At 28.9% G+C, this 20,852-nt stretch overlaps 1 protein-coding gene across 4 annotated transcripts in view; it reads left to right on the top strand.

The window, feature by feature from the left end:
* LOC129961056 (transient-receptor-potential-like protein) overlaps window positions 1–20,852 on the top strand; it is a 263,627-nt gene that overhangs the window by 237,611 nt on the left and 5,164 nt on the right. The window contains exons 7-13 of one of the 4 annotated variants that reach the window (XM_056074861.1): window positions 660–793; window positions 3,100–3,595; window positions 9,043–9,069; window positions 16,427–16,622; window positions 18,663–18,875; window positions 19,322–19,369; window positions 19,493–19,561. In XM_056074861.1, the coding sequence (XP_055930836.1) occupies window positions 660–793; window positions 3,100–3,595; window positions 9,043–9,069; window positions 16,427–16,622; window positions 18,663–18,875; window positions 19,322–19,369; window positions 19,493–19,561 (1,183 nt within the window). The remainder of the gene's footprint in view (window positions 1–659; window positions 794–3,099; window positions 3,596–9,042; window positions 9,070–16,426; window positions 16,623–18,662; window positions 18,876–19,321; window positions 19,370–19,492; window positions 19,562–20,852) is intronic. The other 3 variants (XM_056074862.1, XM_056074864.1, XM_056074865.1) reach the window with 3 other exon arrangements.

The following is a 20,852-nucleotide window of genomic DNA, read 5'->3' as shown; positions in this document are numbered from 1 at the left end:
GATACAGAAATTGATTTACCAACTCAATTGACATAGTTAATTAACTATGTTATATCTGTCAGAACCCTTTTGAATTACTTTATTCTTGATTGCTGGCCAGTGAAAGCAATAGAAGTATCAAAAAAGAGTTATTTAACAGTTTATATTTTAAACACTCTTCATTTCAATGTATAAGATGCCACTGCAAACAGATCTATATGCAAAAGCAAATTTTGATATAAAAATTAAACTTGAAATTAGTGTGAAATTCTGTATTGATGAGTCGCAATTCATGCACGATGCATCTGTTTGGTGAAGAGCCATCCCTGTAAGGATGAGTTGTTTCCGAAACGTTTCGTAATTAACCAAAATAGTAAAAAAAGATTATTAATCTAAAAAGGCAGTTTATCGAGTACTCATAATACGCAGGTAAAATAAACTTTATTAAACTAAAGATTGCGCAACTAATTCTTTCGCGCCAGTGACTAAATAAATATTGATTTGCATCTGTATTGAATAAATAATAAGGAAGAAGAGACTCGCCTATCTCAGATCTTACAATGTTATCCTCTTAACATTATCCCAACCGTGTTGCTTTACAAATTATTGTCTTCAATCCTCTGATGTCACTTTCATTCACTTGCATTCATGAGCTGCAAAGATTCTTTATTCTTCTGCAGTGCGTCTTTCGGGTGTTTTCTTCTTCTACTGGTCTTAGCTTCTACACGAACCGAAGGAAGTGAACGGTCGAGGCAGAACATTCGAGGTCCACCTCCTTCATTAGTTGAGTGGCTCATTTTTTTCTGGGTCACAGGTAAGCAACATTTTATAATTTCTTCAGAATAAACCGCGTATTTTCCTTTCAAGTAACCAAAGGATAATTAAAAAGAAATAGTCTGATAAATATAATCGAAAGAACCCTGTCAATTGAGAATTCGGAAAAAGTGAATGATCGGGACGCCACGGATAATTCTGTTGTGGAAGATTGTTATGAGCGAGAATAGAACCTGGATCCTTGCGGTTCGCAGCCCAGTAACATGACCACGATACAAAAGCAATTGCTCGGGTAGCGTAGCTGTTAACTGGCTTATAAGCTTTTACTACACTGTCATCATAAGCCCCCCTTAATAGACACGCATAATGTCGAAATTCATAAGTAATAGAAAATGGTAATATTTCCCATAATTGGCATCTGCTGTGCATGTATAAATATGGTAAATTATTCATATAGGTGAGTTGTGGAAACATATAAAATTGAAATTAATTTCAACTGGTGATCTGCTTATTTCACTACTGTTGAGTTTTGACTGACTTCAATACCATTAACGTAGTTTCTAAATGAGAAGTCAGCCTGAAGAAATTCATAAACACTTGACCCACAATGACTATTTTAATCAGATTAGGAAAAAACTGGCTTGTAAATCGATTGGAAGAAGGCTAATGTCTTCCATCTAATCTGTCTTGTAGCTCAATACCGATCTTGCTCAATATCAAAGCTTGATACAAAAACCAGCGGAAGTGGTGTTCCCAAAACTTCAAAATAAATTTGAGAATTAAAACTTGAGAAACAAAATTTATAGGCTTGAAAGCTGCAAGAGTAATTATACAACTTTGAAACACTTTTTGAACAATAGTCATCAATGATGAGAATATTCTTAAATAAGTCATTGTTGACTGATAATTATTATCGTTTCCTGAAATGCTAGTATTTTATAAAATGGCGTTAATTCATAGTTTTAGTAGTTTTCACAACTTACTCAATACCGTTTCATTAAATTTTTTGTCTTTGTATATCAATACATTTGTTATGCTAATACATTTAAACTTGAAAGCGAGTTTAATTCGATGCAGTTAATAAAATTTTATCCTCTATTTTAATTCCCAAAGCTACCTGTAATTAATTAATTAATTGTTTAATTTGTGGACGCCATAATCAAATAACAGACTAATTAATCGCTAAAACGTATCTCTAGGAATTTAATATCCCTCTCTGATTAAGCTGAACTTTACAGCGAAGATTTAAATTTAAATATGCAAATATATGTACACGTTGGTCAGAGACATAGTATATATTTGGATGTTGAGAACGTTTTTAATATGTCCCTTAATAATACCACTTAACTTTGGAAGCGAATAATTTCAAGGACGAAAGGAATAATTGATGCGTTCCAATGTCTAATTTACTCGTAATTAAACAGCCAACTGGATAATCAACCTATTAAAATGTACTTGTTGTGCACTTATCTACAACGAAAGGAATGCCATTGTGCCTTAACGCTAGTCAAGATCATAGTCCCAGTTTTGGAATTCAATAAATTTCTTGCACGAGTTGAAAGGAACTGGTCTTACAGCACTGAATGAGACAAGTGTAGTTCTGTGGTACACAGGCATATTCACTTCTTCCATATAAATTGGTACCACTCTGAGCTACGGATAGTAAAACATCTGACCTAGTAAAATAACATTCGTCATATCTACTCAACATCAACCTGGACAAATTTCAGGCATCACGAGGTTAAACGATAATCCTAATAACGGACGGACTTTATATGGATTCAAGTTTCAAACTCACTATTCTTCTGTTGAAGGATAAAGACAGCTCTTATAGTATTGTTAATCCCCTGAAAACATGACAATTTTAAAATATTACTTAGTTAAATGACAATGATGAGTGATGATTGATTATGGGTAGAATCAAAAAATATTTTTGTATTATTACATATTTCAACAAACACATTTTTGAAATATCACTTATTTCAACAAACACATTTTTGAAATATCACATATTTCAGCAAACACATTTTTGAAATATCACATATTTCAGCCAACACATTCTTGAAATATCACATATTTCAACAAAGACATTCTTGAAATATCACATATTTCAGCAAACACATTCTTCAAATATCACATATTTCAAGATTGTATAAGTCCTTTAAAAACCAAATGTTTCCAATTAATAAAAATGTATTAAATATTTTAAGACCTATACAATCACATAAAATCCCTTTTTCATTTTAGTTCTATATAATACACCATTATAAAAAATTATGAATTGATGATTAATTAACTTCAGTGTTTAACTCACTTTTCGTTCTATTGTTCTTATTTCATTCTTAGGAATGGTTTGGGCAGAATGCAAACAACTATGGGAAGAAGGTCTCAAAGCGTATGTTCGGCAATGGTGGAACTGGTTAGACTTTATCATGTTATCATTTTATCTTGCAACTTTCTCGCTGAAAGCTGTTGCCTTTTTCCAAATCCACAGTGATCTATACGGCAGCAGAGTCATGGAGAGACACCATTGGCCAGACAACGATCCCACCTTAATAGCTGAAGGAGTATTTGCAGTGGCAAATGTATTTAGCTTTGCCCGAATCATTTACCTATTCCAAACGAATCCTCACCTGGGACCATTACAAATCTCACTGGGTTGCATGATAGTAGATATAGCCAAATTCCTTTTTATTTTCTTCCTGATTCTGACATCATTTGCCTGTGGTTTGAATCAACTCTACTGGTATGCAGACTACCTGGAGGAGGGCTGTCAAATCAAAGGAGAGAACGCCACTTCGCTGTCAGGGAGCTGTTATCAGAACAGTGAACCATTCATGACGTAAGTACGCTTTTTGACAAAATTAATGTGCAATAATTAGATTTTTGGTATATTTAGAGGAAAATCAATTGCTACAATAGTGAAAACGTTCATTAAAAATAAGTTAAATGGATTGACTCAATTTAAAAAAAAAAAGATTTTACAGCAATATAAATTAGTAAATCGTATTTCAATGGCTCTGGAGCACATTCCATTACTTCAAATAAACAAAAAACGGATTACTCATATGATGCTCTGCTCATATGTAAAATAAACAATTTTGATTTAAAAAACTGTTCATTATAGTTATACATGAAACGACATAATTAGAAATGAATGAGGAAACATGATAGATGTTCAATCTATTTTTGTATCTTATCAAAAGCTTTCTAAAAATTACAAAATACTTTTTCTTTGCTAGGAAGCTCCTCAGAACAGTTTTTAATGGTATAATTCTAATAGGCATATACTTTAAAATTAAGATAATAACATACCGCTAATCCTAAAAATTACCAATGATTGAGTGCAACCGATCTCAATATTCAACATGAATTAAAAAAGAATTTATTTTAAAAAAATGTATCCATTGTACCTAACATCTTTTATCTTCTGATTTCTAATTAATTTATGCAAAAATAAAACAAAGGCAGCTCATTATTTTCATAATTAAAATTTATAAATCTACATTCATTAAAATTCTAGTTATTAATTGAATTTCTAATCTCAACAATTTCCCCAAGAGTCATTAGTATTATTATTTTTTGTTTCGATTCTTTGTAAAGGAAAAATTGCGAGAAAGATTCCATTTATGCTGAAAGCATAAATATTTGCTTCCTCAATGCCTCTTTATTAATTATATTTAAAATCTTGTATCATTTGAAGGTTTAAATAAAAATATACATTAATTGTTGCAGTCTTTCGGAGTATCTTTGAGTTATCTCGAAAATTTTAAAAATAATTCACCTAAATTACTATGGCTATCTATATTATTAATATACGGAAAAGTTTATTTTTAGTATGCTAATTAAAAAACTTCATATTAAAAAAATAAAAATTTCTGAAATGCAACAATAATTTTAAATGGGAACTCTTTTGTGTTCAATACTCAGAAATGATTAGGCTAGTTAACTGAAATCCATTTACTAGTAACAATTTTTCAGCTATAATATGTCATTTGTGACATATCTGCATCACAAGTATCTAACTTCAAAGCTTAAAACAATCTAGTGCAAAAAAAAAAAAAAACTGCAAAAGACAAAAAAATTTTCATGATAATTTTTTTATTTATTAAACGCGTAATGTTTGTAACAATTACTTGGGGAAATTAACATTATAATCCGTTTAATGTTAAATAATTTAAAATATATTTCAAAAGAAAATGTTGTTTTGTTACATGTTTGCATTTCAATGTAGATAAATGTTTGTGAAATAGATTAGATACCCTCATTCACCCATAAAAATATATGCTTTGCCTCAATTTGTCGTCAAAACCGCACTGCAATTCATTTTTGCTCACAAGTGCATTCCTTTGCTTTCCTGTCACTGAGCATCTGATCTACTTCACTCAGAAGTGATCATTAATAAACGGGTTAATGTACATGACATATTGAACAATAGCTTCCTAAAACTGTTATAACAAACTTTTGTTAAATTTCTATGTAATATAGGTGATACTTCATCGGAAGTTAAATTAAATCAAGATAAAAGCATTCTGAATTCTTATCCAGAAAAGTTGTAATAAACTTTTATGAAATTTCTAGGAAGTTTCTAGGTAATTTAATCAGTGCAGTTAAATACGTCCTTCCATAGTAATGTTTTTTTTATCATATTAAAAAATTACGATTACCACTGACTTAACAAAATTAAATTTTTTAACTATTAACCGCAACTTTGACATCTACAAAAGCTATAAAATTTACATTACATTATCAGTTTATCGAAGTTTTTCAATAAAACATTACTTAATTTAGAAGAGCTTAAGGTAGAAAAATGGTTTAATTAATGAAATATCAAATAAATTGATCGTTCAACTCCAATTAGTCAATTTTTTGACTGGTTTGTTTAAACTATAGTTTCAGTTTGTTTCGAAGTTAGAGCGCTGTCTAAAATACCGCACAGCACAATTTAATTGTTTTACTCTAGCAGTTACAGGTTAAACTTTCGCTCTAAACTACCATTACAAAAAAATTTATTGTTTCTATACTGATGTTAAAGAAACTGTAGACCATAAGCACAAGCATAAAACAGTTCATAAAAATCGAATTCAATTATAAGCTTCAGAGTCACTTAAATTAATCGGAAGAGAATCTAGAAACAAGTTTTCTTAAAACAATAATGTATATGTTAAGAAGTTATTTACAACAAAAAATATTCGCTCTCTTTTTTTATTAAAGTGTACATACCATTAAAAGAGATTTTTTTAATTTTTCTTGGTATTTTGCTATTACAAAGTATAAAAATGATATCTTTTGATTCATTTCCTTTCTGATTCTATGAGAACATTTATAATTTAATTATTTAAAATTTATATCAAATTATATGAATGCAGAAATGAAATTGTAGTTTTTGAATCTTATTATATGTAATCAAATTGCAACTGCTGTAAAATAACATTCAGTATGAATTTTTGAACAATTTTTCTTAGGTTTTTTTGCAATAAAATGGTGTAAAAAATGGATATAATAGAAAGAAATTGTCATATATCTGGAACAAACGATTACAGATATTGTACCCATTCTTAGGGGATTTACAGAAGAATTTTGTAAAACAACATTTCTCAAATAATCGTGGTTGAATGCCTCAGAAAATTGCCTTGCACGTCTTATTACTTGCAACATATAAATATTAAGAGCAAGAAAAATATCTCATTTGACTTAGTGCCTTCTTTCAATACATCTAAATAATGTTTGCATAAGGGGATATGTTCCCTTCTATTTTCATGTCATCTTCAAATTTTCCGATATTAATCATTTGCTTTCCTTCTTTTAGGAAAGTCTGTACATCTTCTCCAAGTATAAATTATAAATAATTGAATTCAGCTGAACTTGAGATATAAAAAAGGAGGTGGAATTTAAGAATTGTCTTAAAATTTCGAAAAGTTTAAAAAAAAATTATATTTCGTTACTATAATTACTTTAATACTTTTCTTTACTCAGTTGTCGCGACCATCGCACTTACATCGGTTAATTCGATCATTTTCCATCATATGTTGTTCTTGTAAGCTAAAATAAGTATGAAGAAATTCTATAAAATAAGTGAAACTAAAATCTGATATTCTTATTTTTATTTTTATTTTCAAAAATTATAATAAAAATGTTTATACATGCATTACTTAATTCTAACTGCATAGTCTACAGTAAGATCTTGATCCCTTCTAATAAATCGCCACGCTCTGAAAATTGATTTTTATACTTGTTCATTAAATAGAATATTTAAAGAATTTGTTAGTGATGGTTTAAATCGGATTTCTATTCTTAAACCTCTAAAATACTACAATTAAAAGAATTTGATTTTTACGTAAAGAAGTGTTTTAGTCATGATTATAACTAAAGTTTCTTTCATTTTTTTAGGATATAAACTGTTCAGTAATACGGTGTTCATTTTCGTCCCAACAATGTTTCTTCAATCACTAAAATTAATAATACTAAGAAAAACAATTTCTGGTTTAAGTATCTAAATACCTTCAACAGAATATTAGCCGTTAATGATTATATTTATTATCTGGAAGCAGAAATAAAATTTATTTACATCTGAAATGATATAATTTTGCTTTGTAAATAAGAGGAGTCGGTTCTAAAAATTAAATTCTTTACTTAAGTAATGAAAACACACATCAAAAAATGTTTAAATTTATTATAAAAGAGAGAAAATATTGGTATCAATTGATTTCATCTGAAAATACCTTGAATAGTCTGAGACGTTTTTTACACTTAGGAGATCTAAATTTAAATTATTTATAGATCATCAACTATTTTTCTTTGAAATAATAATATTTCATATCATTCAGAAATAACTAAATTTGAAAAGTTTAACATTTATTTATAACTTGGTGTTTCTACATGAAAAAATGATTTAAAGAAATTTTAATATGAATTTGGACCATTGCATAAACAAAAATTAAATATGATATAGAGGCTATTATTTTGAGACAATGAAGATATTTGGTTTTAATTAGCAAAAAGTAGTTTCTAAATGACATAAATTCGCTGGCTTTTATTTTAACTGAATACTCAGACAGCTAATTAGTTGCCTACAAATTCTGATGTATTTCTTGACAAAATTGATAATGTCCAAGTTTAGGAAATCACTATTGTAATTTCCGATTGTTGACGAATTAATTCATCGACTGCAAGGAAACTCATTTGTTTATACTTTATGCGGTTTTGCTTCTCCTGAAGTTGTCTGCTGTTCAGCTTTAGTTATTTATTACTTATAGTTCAGTGACACTATTGTAGTTATTATCTTCCATCGAAAAATGAAACAATATAGAAGCTAAGGATGGGAAGATATTAAATAAATTAAAAGGAGATTAAAAATAATTATTTCTTGGATATCTGTATTATCCCTTATTGGCAGTCGATGAATATATATTAGAAGACAACATTTCGAAGACTTGATGAGGTCCCATTTTGTCAAAACTCTAAGTTTGGAGCAGAATTCAAACCTGAGAAGAATAGTAAGAAAAAGTCTACAAATATAAATTTCAAAGTTCAGTACAAATTTTCGACTAGAATTAAACATTTATCGGGGGGCAAATGTTCTGCACAACAGACTTTTTTTTTTTTTTGCCTCAGATTTTTTTGGAATTTTTTGCCCAACGGAATCATGAATGTATTCACATCCCACACATATGTACCATTTCCCACGATTACTAAGCAAAATTAATTTAAAAGAGTTATCGTGATATAGAGCATTTCTTCAAACTTTTAGAAATATTTTAAACCAAAATTTATGAAGAGTAATTAATATTTTATTCGTTTGCTTTATTTTGACCTTTATTAAGGAAAAAAAATTCTTTTGCAAAAATAGAAAGAAAGGTGGGTTTTCTTTTCCAGCCCAAAAAAAAAAGATCGGGAATGAAATTGCTAAGCAAGTCATGCTCTGAACTATTTTAACATATAGAGTAAAGTAGCTTATCTCTTGTATGCAATGATTTTTTCTGTAATCTTCTTTAGAAGGAAAGGCACGTTTGATTTCTGTCCAGACTTACGACTGTTTCTTTTTGTTGAATCCATTTTTTACACCAAATATAATGAGAAAAGATATTAATAGAGCATTTATTAGAGAATTAACAATATAATGAGAATCTTTTCAATAAAAATTTATTGTATAATAAGATATTTTAACTACGATAATATAAAATATCCTTTTAAAAATTCAACAATTTGTTTAACTATCTTTTTTAACTTTTTATATCTTAATTCGAAAAAAATGACTTTTGTCAAAGACACTATATTTGTCTATTTTAGCCCCATGGTAGGATGGCAAATGAGCCTGTGAGTGAAATTTTAAATATTATCAATGTGTATTTGCTTTTAGACTTTTGAAATCAGAACAAATCTGTATCTTTGTCGCTTCTTCTTTATGCCTTGTATTCCTTCCTTGATTTGTGTGCTACAGTGTTTGACGATGTTGCCTACTGTTATTGCAAGATGGTGTTGGTACATGCATGCACAAAAGAATTATAGTCTGGTTGTTTTCGTTCAGAGTTTTAGTATTGTGAGATGAATGTTAGCACTTGTGTTGTGTTTGTTGTGTTGTTTCCTAGATAAAGTACAGAAAGTGTGCAAGATAAATGAGTATAACAATTATATTATATGAATAGCATTGATTTGTTCGAAAATATTTGATTTTGGAACAAAATATAAGATTTCATGGTGAGTCAAATTCAATATAAATATCATTTATTTGTTCGAAAATATTTAATTTTGTAACAAAATATAAGATTTCATTCTGAGTAAAATTCAAATTTTAATTCATAATCTCGAAATATGTTTCATAATTGTTTTTCAATTATTTTCAAACCAATCACTTTCTGTACTTTGTGTATTTTATGTTTGCTTGGAATGTTCTGTTGCTTGGCTGGTTGATGTAGCATCGTTACATAGGTGTTGCTTGCTGGTGAACGAAATGGGATGATTATTTTCTGTATAGTATATGTTATTTAAGTATGAAATTTTTTTTCTTATTCTAACATCAATAAATAGACCAATTTTTTTTTTTAAATAGCATTTCCATAAATGATAACTCACCCAATAGATGATGGCATTTGAACAGTTGAGTAAATAGTAATAGTAATATTTGGGTAATAGTAAAAATGAAAATTTATGCAAAATTCGTAAAAAACTAATTATTTTTAAAGCTAGGATTCCTAATGCTATTACTTTTCTAATTTATTTTATGTAATAATATAACATCCATTTCAAATTTCTGGCATGGATCCAATTTGTTTTGCTACTTAAATCGATATAAAATATTAAATTATCTTGAAATATATTTTTTCAGAGTATTTTAATAAATTTAATATTTTTGAATTATTGTTGTTAATTTTTTCTTATGAATTTTATTTTAATTTTGTAATAAATTTATTTCTCTCACTTATTGCACTTATTATTCGAAAGCCTTTAAAAATTAAACTATCAATTTGTGTTACAGTACTTTTATATAAGCAATTTACTTATTTCTTAATTGGAAAAAAAGAATTATTCTACCATCCTCCTGTTGAATTTCATTAAAGTTATGGTTTGTCTGAAACTAGCAAATATCGACGAGACAAATGATGTCTTTTCCTAATAGTTAAAACTTTCTAAATGGTCTTTTTTTCGTTGTCAAATTTCATGACATGAAAAGACATGTGACTGACAGTTTGAAATTAAAGTCAGAAGGTTACTCTCTTAAAATTCTGGTGAAAGAAACTATTACCAAAGTTCTAATTATGCAGGAGAAATATTGTTGACTATAAGTGGCTAAAACTATTCTTCTCTAAGCTTCCACTAAATTTTTCTCCACTATTATTGAAATATAATAATGTTTAATGACTTTATTGCAAAAAAAAAATACACTGTCTTCAAAAAATCAATATACACAATATAAATCAATATGAAATATTTTACTCATATTTAATATTTAAATAAATTTAAAAATAAAATCGCAGAAATCAAACATTTTTCTATCAGGAAATTCTCTTAAATTTAATTCAGCATATATTTTAGGATTAATTAGATATAAAAATAAAAGGTGGTGTTTGAAAAAAATAGCGACGGATAAATACACTCTGAACCTGTATTCATATAAATAGATTTTAAGTATATAAGTGCCTGGCTACTATGTTTTCTGATTGTTCATTTTTCTGAGTACTTTTCTGACTTAAAATGCATAATAACACCTGAAGTTTTTTCAAATAGTTTTAAATAAAGCGTTAAAGAGACAAAAACTGTATCAAAATTGTATGAAAAATATTCTCAACAAATGTATTTCACAAGCAAATTCTTAAAAAATTTTATCAGTGTAAATCCGATTAAAAGATTGACTTGTAAGAACAAATATCCCTCGTTATGGTTTTGGCTCTATTTAAATCAGCAATTATAATATTGACCAATATCTTGCAATTAACATTTATTAAGATTTAGGATTCTTTCACTTAACAGAAATGATGCATAACACACAGACAAGCATTCCAAAAATTTCCAAATCTTAATGAAAAATGTATGCTTCTATTAAAGCTTTGTTTGATAGAGTCTCGGAAAATTTAGCACTAAATTTGAGATTCTCATACGGTGGATAGCATTTCTGAAGAACATGAATCCAGTACTTTTTATTTCTCTGATTCTACTGAATCAAAGAAATTTCCTATATCATTATTTAATTCAGAAGAATTAGTTAAGGTACCCTAAGGTACCCTTCGATCAAGGTATTTTTCTTTTGAATACAATCCTAATGAATTGATGATGGAATTGATATACAAAGAGTCATCTCATGATTCTAATAAAATTGCAATGATTTCTATTTGTGCTCTAGCTTTATTCATAATTATTTTATATCACAATGGCAACTTCTTGCTTCGATGATCTGATTATTTATTTAATGTCATCACTAACCGTGATTTTTATGTAATCAAACGTTTCCTATGGGAAATAACTGAAATTTATTTCACAGAAAATTTCGATAGAACTGAAATTACTTTACCCTATTTTCTGGCATGTTTATTACTTTGCATGGTAAATGAAGACCATGGTAATATACAAGTGATCTTTTATTTTTTACAGCATATCTATTCAAACATGAATTTTTTAAGAAATGACCAAATAGTCATAATGCAAATCCATATTGAAGTCGCAAAGAATAATATAATAACTCATGCGGAAGGAATCATGATCTCAAACTTCTTTGCGAATTGATTATTCTACTTACTTCACTGTTAAAGATAGAGTGTCATATTTTCTTGGACACATTGATGATGTCATCTGAAAGTCACACCAATATATATATAGAATGTTTTGATCAAATAACTTATTACCTCAACATTTGAATTGTAAGGATGCTTTTTGAAAGCGAATGCTGCAAATTCTTTGTAGTTCATTTTTTATTTTATTTCATCCTAAGACTAGAATTAACCTAAATTTTATAATTAGAGTCATGAAAATTGAATACAAAAATTCAAATGAAGAGAGAAAATATGAAAAAAAGGTAAACAGGAATTTCTAACTGTTTTGAAGATTTTTTAATGACGGCTTTGTATTTTCTGTGTCTTTACACAAAAAAGACAGTACAAAATTTTCTCTCGTGCTATGTATTGATTACTTAATTGATTAACTAGTAATTTTACCAAAACTCAATAATATATTATTAATTAAAATCTAATTAGCGCTTACACAAATCGAGCATTCAATATACCATAATAGGAAAAATCATTGCGTTGTGTATCTAAAGCATTTACTCCGTTTAACTCCCTGTAATATTTTATAATAACCAAGACCGCATCCCTGGATAAATCCTGGAAATAACAAAATAACACTGTAAGATTATTATAGTAGGTACAAACTGATATACTAACAAACTCATTGTTAAGACTGTTTATTTACAATTTAAAGGATAATTTACAGTACAGATAAAAAAAATATTTAACTAGCATATTTCAGCAAACAGAGCATAATATGTATATTCTTTCAAAATATTTAAACTTACCATAACGAAGTAAATTCTTCTGAATCAAAATATTATAATATTATTACATAGTAACATTTATCCAAATTTTAAATAACTAACCAAATACTAAAGCATATCGTACATAAAAAATATATATAATTTACTTCATACTTAAAACAGTTACTGTTTAAAAAATAATAAGTTAAATTTATACAGATACATTTTTTTTTAAATTAAGTTAAAATATTTTCTTCATAGATTACTAAAAATGTGACTTTAGTGCGCAAAAATAAAGCAGTAAAATGTGTTAACTTCCCGATCAGAATTCTTTAAAAACCCTAAAGTAATGGATTTAGAGCATATATGAGTCAAGTTTCTTTATTTTTATTTATTTATTTGATTAGGTTCAGCTGGAAAGACAAGAGATCTAAGAATTCATGGAAATTTCTAGTCGCATTTGCAATCAGCTTAAATCCTCACAGCTCGAGCAATGCGGGCAAGATATGAGTAACATTATCATGTGGAAATTATCAATATATGCGTGGCATCAAGGATCAGGTCGGTTCCTGGAAAACCTCTCAGGTATATGAAAGACAGGAGAGTCACAGTAATGCCATGCAAGCCGGTAGTTATTTCATATATCATGGGGGCAGACACATATCATCAATCAACTTCCCCCGAAGTGCTGCTTTTACACCAGCTATGCGATTTCTCGTTTTCTCCAGTGCATGGTCAGCAATTTCCGTTTTAGCCTCTCCTGTAGTCATTTGCTAGATATATCATCAAGAATAACACGTGATGGCCTGGGGGTCAACGGCCTGTTCAGCCACATCAGTGTGTTGTGTCGATGGAAAAGCAAGTCCCTAATCAATGGACATGCCTTGGGGAGAGGTCAATCCAGAATTTGACCGTTCTGGTTTGCACCAAATGATTCCAGCATTCTCGTAAAAGGGGGAGGAGGGCTCTCCCTTCGTCTGTCCGCATGACTTGCCACTGGGTCTACATATCATGTGCCCTGACCATTCACACAGCAAGACGAATCAGTTAGGTGGTGGGCACGTGCTCAAATAGTAAAGGTCAAGAACTTTTGTTTCCATATGTCACGCTCCAAAGCCTTCGCCTTCAGCTCTCTCGAAATGCTGTCTTTAGGGCCTTTCTTCTCCGAGTTTGCTGTTTTATCCTCTCTCATTTGGTTCTTTCTTTTGTTTTCAAGCCAATTTCTTTCATTCTGATTAGGGTATTTTAATTTTTAATTGCTTTGGGTAGACAATTGTAGCCCTGTTAAGGAATTTCACTCTTACTTGTTTCTCATCGATATAAACAGAAAGCCGAGAGAGAAGAAGTTTTTTCTCAGAAAGGAGGGATCAAAGGTCCTCATGCAGCTGCAATTTTAGGGATGACCACACAGAATTCAAAAACAGCAACCTTGCAAAAAAAATCTTTTACTGGGAAATCACGAGTGTTGGGAAAGGAATAACCCGGTGTACATCCCCTGTTTCAGACGCAAACAAAGATATAATCTTCACCATTTCAGTTACACAGAACTCAAAATCTCAGAATTATTTTCACGGGAAAGAAGTTTTTGAAAATTTAAGAAACATTTTTTTAGAAATGACAGAATATTGGTTCCTTTTAATAGATTTTACTTTGGTTCCCAATTAAAGAAAAAATATCATTAAAGCAAAAAATAGCTCTATCAAAGAAGTACGTAATTTTACCAAAGTTAAAATAAAACACATCATTACCATAAACAATACAAAACATATATTTACCAAAACTTTAAAAAAGATTATTATTTCATTTTATTAATATCAGAGTACTTCATAAATACTTATTAAATCCACATCATTATATCAATTTCTATATTAAATATGTCATTTATTTGTCGCATTTTTACAGTTAAATCCCACACCATTAAAATCTGAATTGTTGTTTTATAAATTTGTAAGCATGAACTATGGATGCACTTACTCTGTTTAGTGTGTGTGTTTTTTTTATTTACTTTTCTTTCTCGTCTTTCTAAAAGTTTTCAGCAAATATTGATTCAAATTTCTGTAATCTTTTTTCTTTCTTTCTTTCTTTCTTTCTTCTTCTTAAAGCAGTATTCAACAGAATTTTCTAACATATGAAAGAAAAACAGTATTTGTTCGCAGCTTTTTTTTTTTTTTTAATTTCACTTCAAATGGAAGAGAAACACAAAAAAGAGAAAAAAAATACAGAAGTTTGTAATCGTTTCTGGAAACAGTCGAAGTGTATAATCCATTAAAAAAAAGTGTTCGCTCGGAGAAGAAGCGATACTCTAAATGCATTCAAAGCCACTTTTTTATAGCGCTTCGAAAAAGAAAACAAGCTGATCTTCTGTCTTCTCAAAAAAAAAAAAAAAAAAAAAAATGTGCATTGATTGAAAAGTGAGGAAAAGTTGTTTTTCTGGAAATGCCGTCGAAGTGTAGTGTTTTATTCATTTTTATTTCGCTTAGCTTTTATCCATGTAATGTATGTAAACTGGGTATTGGCTGAAATAGCAAAACCGAAGCACTTATACTGAAATGATTTATCACAGGTTATATGTTGGCAAACAAAAATAGTACATAAAAAATATTTGCGATGAAATAATAAATTTCCTAATTTATTCGTTCTATTTGTTCTTCAATAAATATATAATAGTTCTTTTTTTAAACATTTCCATTTTAATGCCGCAAAATATAAAAGATCCATGCCACACCATAGTCGTAGTAATATCAAAAAAATGTATATAAAACAAAAATAATCAGTCAAAGATTAGGTAATCCAAAAGATTTAATTTTGATCCATCATTCGGTTTTTCTTTTCATAAATAAGATCCAAGTTATATATAATAATATTCCTTGTTAAACTATTATCACACAAACTAAGCAATGAACTTATGTTTCTGAATTTTGGATAATCTTATTATTTATTAACTTGACTTCGAGGTGCATTAATTTAATAAACTGAAATAAGCTTAAAAATGTAATTCTAGCTCCAACGAGTAAAAGAGACGTCATATGTACTAAAATAACTTTCAAAGCTTATGAATTTTATGATTTCATTGTAACAAATAAACGTCAGATTTCTGTTTCATATAAAAATATACAGTTAATTAAGTGTTGTTTAATAATTGGTACAAATAATTATGTTTTTCCCAATCATAGCTATTAAAGAAAAATTTTAAAACTTTCCTTTCTGCAGTCAATAAAATACAATCAGTTGTCTGATAAGACAACATAAGCACTGCAGTTTTTGAAGAATTTTATATCACTTTCGTAAAGGAATGCATATAAAAAAAAATTTCATGAAAAATTCAAAAGTTAATATTTATTATTTTATTTTAAAATAACAAATATTAAAATCGTGCAATTTGAATTAAAAGCAATATTAACGTTTATCTTGACTTCTAACCAATCAATATTTTACTATAAAATTCCTTTTGTGCCTCTGAACTTTCTATCAATGAATAGTTAATAACCCTCAAACCTCTGCAGCTATCTTAATGTACAGTTAACTGGCTTAGTTAAAAAAATATCTATACATTCATTATATTTACTTAGAAAAAAAATTTTAATGTAAAGGAAAGGAAAACGGTTAATGTTTATTCTTTTGTCGCGACTAAAATCAAGGTTAAATACTTTCATAAATTAAAATAATTAATTAATTCTATTCAAAGTGCTGCTTTACCATTTATTATTACAGAATCGACTCCAGCTACACGTCTCTCCTATGGTCTCTATTTGGTGTGATTCCAATAAAGGAAATCAGTAGTCGAAGAGACCAGGCTTTTACAAAATGGGTTGGACATGCTTTGCTTGGAGCCTATATGATAATGGCAATGACTGTCATGATCAACATGCTCATCGCTATGATGTCTCGTTCCTTTCAAGATATAGAGGTATTAATGCTAGTACCATCCTAATTGTTCAAGTAGTTCAAGTGAAAAGGTGCCAACAGCTTAAATTTGGCACCATCCAAATCGAGAGTGCTGCTATAATTCAGATGTTCATACCTAACTATGTAGGCACTTAATGGGCAATTCCTAGTCTTAAAGAGATATGGAAAGATATCAGCTCATGGAGTACGCATCATGTGGAGGTTTGATGTTAATCATTTTGCCATTCATTTTTTCCTGACTTCCAAACAAGTTAAAGTCATCCAAATACTCATCAAGACTGATTATTTTTCGATGAATCATGCTTGTGAGCATAATAATAAAAATTGTTTAATAAATTTAGAATCAATCAATTAATATTTCGCAGTTTATTATATAATAACATTGTAATCACATTAGAAAAAATATATAAGTTGAAAGATTCATAAGTTATAAAATAAGTTGTTGAAAAAGGAACATTTTTAAAAAATAGTAGGAATTAAAATAAGGAATTAAAAACATTTTTAAAAAATTAATTTGTCATAGTAATACTACGAATTGATATGACAACAATACTGATTTAATTATAATTTCCATTTTTAAATGCAATTATAACTATCAAAACATTTTTAAACTTCAATCGTTTTCTTCAAAAAAATTCACCAAGTTTTCTTCCGTATAAAAGAAACTTTGAGGAGATGCAGAATTAATTTTAAAAAAAAAACATTTTTGATGAAGACATGAAAAGAGAATGTCGTAAGCCATCAAACTTTTAATTCTGATTTCAGAATTAAAGAAGTAATTGGACAATTATTGAAGAAACGATTTATGACAATTACACAGTACAGAATGAGTTTCTTCGGTTTTTTAAGAATGCATGATTAGGAGATATAAATTTGAATATTTTGCTTGTCAAAAAATTCTAGATCATAAACTCTTCTTCAAAGAAATCTAATGTAGGAGATCATCGATTACTCTCAATAGCATAGAAAACTCGCCATGACGTAATTTGAATATGTGTTAAAGAACTTCAAAAACAAACTTTTCCTCAAAATTTACATCAAGGAAGATAATGAAGGGGAAGATGAAGAAATCAGATCTCGAAAGCATTAGAAAAATTATAATGCTCTGAAGCTTTACTGTCTAAAAGAATTTTAATTAAATAAAAAATATTTCACCTCTCTTATGCTCTTGATCCTGATACGAGATATTAATTTTACGAATCCTCTCTCACTCAAAGTCAGGATTTTTAATTGTGAGTTCATTAGCAATATAGCCAGATATATATTTCATCCACTGATACTAATGGCGTTTCAAACATTGCAATTACAAACTCCCATCTTACGTCGAAACTCGCTTCCTTCTCTGTTTGCTTGTTTTTTAAGACTATAAGGACAGACTAGAAATTTATGTGAGATAATATATAATAAGAAATATGTGAGCTCAAAAGCATCTGTACAGATAGGCAAGTCACTCCACTATTATCTTATTAGATAATCATGTACACAACATCTTTCAAAATGGGATTCAAAATCAAGAATGTCCTATCTCTATTAGCACAAGATATTTTCCGATATTTTCACGATGTTCTTCGATATTTTGACAATATTGTAACATTTTTGTTTGTCATTTTGTGCTAATAGAGATCGTATTCTCTATAAAATCTCTGGATTATACTTTCAGAATAAAAGTATCATTTTTTCTTCAAAATGTAATATACAGATTTAGTTAAAACATAAACCATTGATATCAAATATTGTTTTAAATGTATAATGTCTCACAGGATAGCTCAAATAACTAATCTTTCAACATTTCAACATCACTCATCAGCTCTAGATATTTCTGAATTTTCGAATTTAAAAGCCGAAATTTTAAGATCTTTTATTCTTTTAATCGTAATAATTATTCCATATCTAATAAATTTTGTGAATACCAACTTACTTTGTTAAAGGGATTTAAGTTCATAAACTCGCTTTTGTTTCGTTTGTGTTTATAACCTCTAACTTATTTTTGTGGAAGTACTTCTAATTCGTTTCTTTCTTAATACCTGCACTTTAAATGTAGGACCATGCCGACAGAGAATGGAAATTCGCGCGATCCAAGCTGTGGATGAGTTATTTCGATGAAGGTTCTACTCTTCCACCCCCTTTTAACCTCATCATTTCGCCAAAATCCATCTACTATTTCTGTCGAGGTTGTAAAAACCTTTTCCTCAAGTTCATAAGGCAAAGCTCTCGTCTTTGTGGAGTTAAGTCCCTTGAAGGAGCTGTAATAAAAGTAAGTATAATAAAAATGAAATACAAAATATTTTAGTTGCTCATATCAGGATTTATAATAGGGTGGCAGATTTTTTTGACAATCATTTATAGTAATGACAATTGTTACAAGTTATCGTATACATTTTAAAATAGATGGAATACTGTAAAGTATCAATTATAAGCAAAGCATTGTGACAGAATAAATACGCTACATGAAGAATTCCGCAGAAAAAAGATTTCAGGCTTTAATCTTTTGCAAAGAAATTTTATACAGGTCTTTATAAAAATAAAAATAAATTATCATAAATTTGAATCGATAAATATTTACCATTTCGTATTTTGACCCTGTGATCCCAATATCCAAAGAAAAACTTACATTTTTACAGAAATTTGATGATATGATGTTTCTGTTTCAGTTGTATAAATGTGCTTCAAAATTTTGCAATAAATGTTATTTCTTTATAGCCGGAAGACAAATCTGTAAGTTACATTGGCGACGTTATTCAAGAAAAGGTAAAGTATGCCTAAATGTTATTCTTTCTTAATATTGCCAAGTCTGATTGTTGGAAGATATATTTTTTGCATTTCAGTAACATTAAATATAGATTTCTTTTAATCTTTTGGTTGATGTTTTAGATCGATCCAAACTCATGTATAAGTCCTCCTCTCGAAATAAATAAATTGAAAAACAAAGTAAATTACCAGGTAAAACATTTATTTAATTTAAAGTAGAGTCGTGTGAGTAGAAGTAGTAGCTCGTAGTGTGCTATGTGAGTAGATTAGCTTTAGTGAATTAGTAGTTCGTCGTTATATCTCTATTTCTTTTGTTCAAATTGTTTTCATTTTCTGCACTATGATTAACTGAAACACTTGAAGTACCGAGTAATATATTTTTTCGTCTGACTGAAACATGTTTCACAATCGCATAATTTTTTAAAATTATAGCCAATAAATAGGTTTGTTTTATTGGTCTTATTTATACTATTCAAAATATTTTATTTAAAATGTCTGCTTTTGAGGAGCTCAGATTTTCGACATGAGGAAATAAATTTCTTTTTTGTTTTACTTAAAAAATATTAATGCTACATATTTCTTAAAATGCGCAAAATTCTCATCTTGTATTTTAAATTTTCAGTGCGCTTTTCATATAAATTTTCTATTCTGATGTAAACTTTGCATTCACCCTTATTCACATATAAACTTTGCATAGTTTATTATACTTTCTGCTGCTCATTCCGATTCACAAAAAATATTTAAATAAGGATTACATTTACATTTTAAGTCTTTTTAGGTAGATTCCTTTAGGAAGACTACCTATTGCATTGGCTCTCATGACAAGATTTCGAGATTCTTCTTCAGATTCAGATTTCTTCAGATCTTCACCGATCATGGTCCCTAGACCTAAAATCACCCTCCGTTCAATATATATATATATATATATATATGAAACATTATTTTGGTTGGAGCAGAGTGCAGGTTTGTAGGCATAGACGAGACGTTGTATTTTTAATTCTCTTTAATATCCATCTCGGGAAAGCAATTTATTTACAAGCAGACACAGCGCGACATAAAAGTAGAAGTAAGAAAGAAGAAGGCACGAAGCAAATGATCACTAGTCTTATTTAACATAGGATTTCGGGCCACGCGCCGATGGAATACTATGGTGACCTTTGACAAGGGCAACGAAAGTATCACTTTCATTTGATACATAGTACTGAAGACGCATTATTTTTACAAAGGAATTAATTAAACCGAAAATGGAATTGGATCACGAAATAAGAGAATATTTCAGAATGAAGTTACGATGGGCTAAATTAAGATAAAATCTTGGAAATTAATTACATTGAAATTAGTATTAAAATATCATTACATATATATATATGCTATAACGCTTTGTCCATATTATCTTGTGAACAGTATAACTAGAGTAACTGGCTATCCTGTTACTGGTTACCTGTTTTAACTGGCTTAGAATATATTGCTAAAATATAAAAAT

This window comes from Argiope bruennichi, chromosome X2 (genome assembly GCF_947563725.1).
Source record: "Argiope bruennichi chromosome X2, qqArgBrue1.1, whole genome shotgun sequence".
Taxonomy (NCBI): domain Eukaryota; kingdom Metazoa; phylum Arthropoda; class Arachnida; order Araneae; family Araneidae; genus Argiope; species Argiope bruennichi.
The sequence above is the reverse complement of the archived record's forward strand: the minus strand, read 5'-3'. Positions and strand labels throughout refer to the sequence as shown.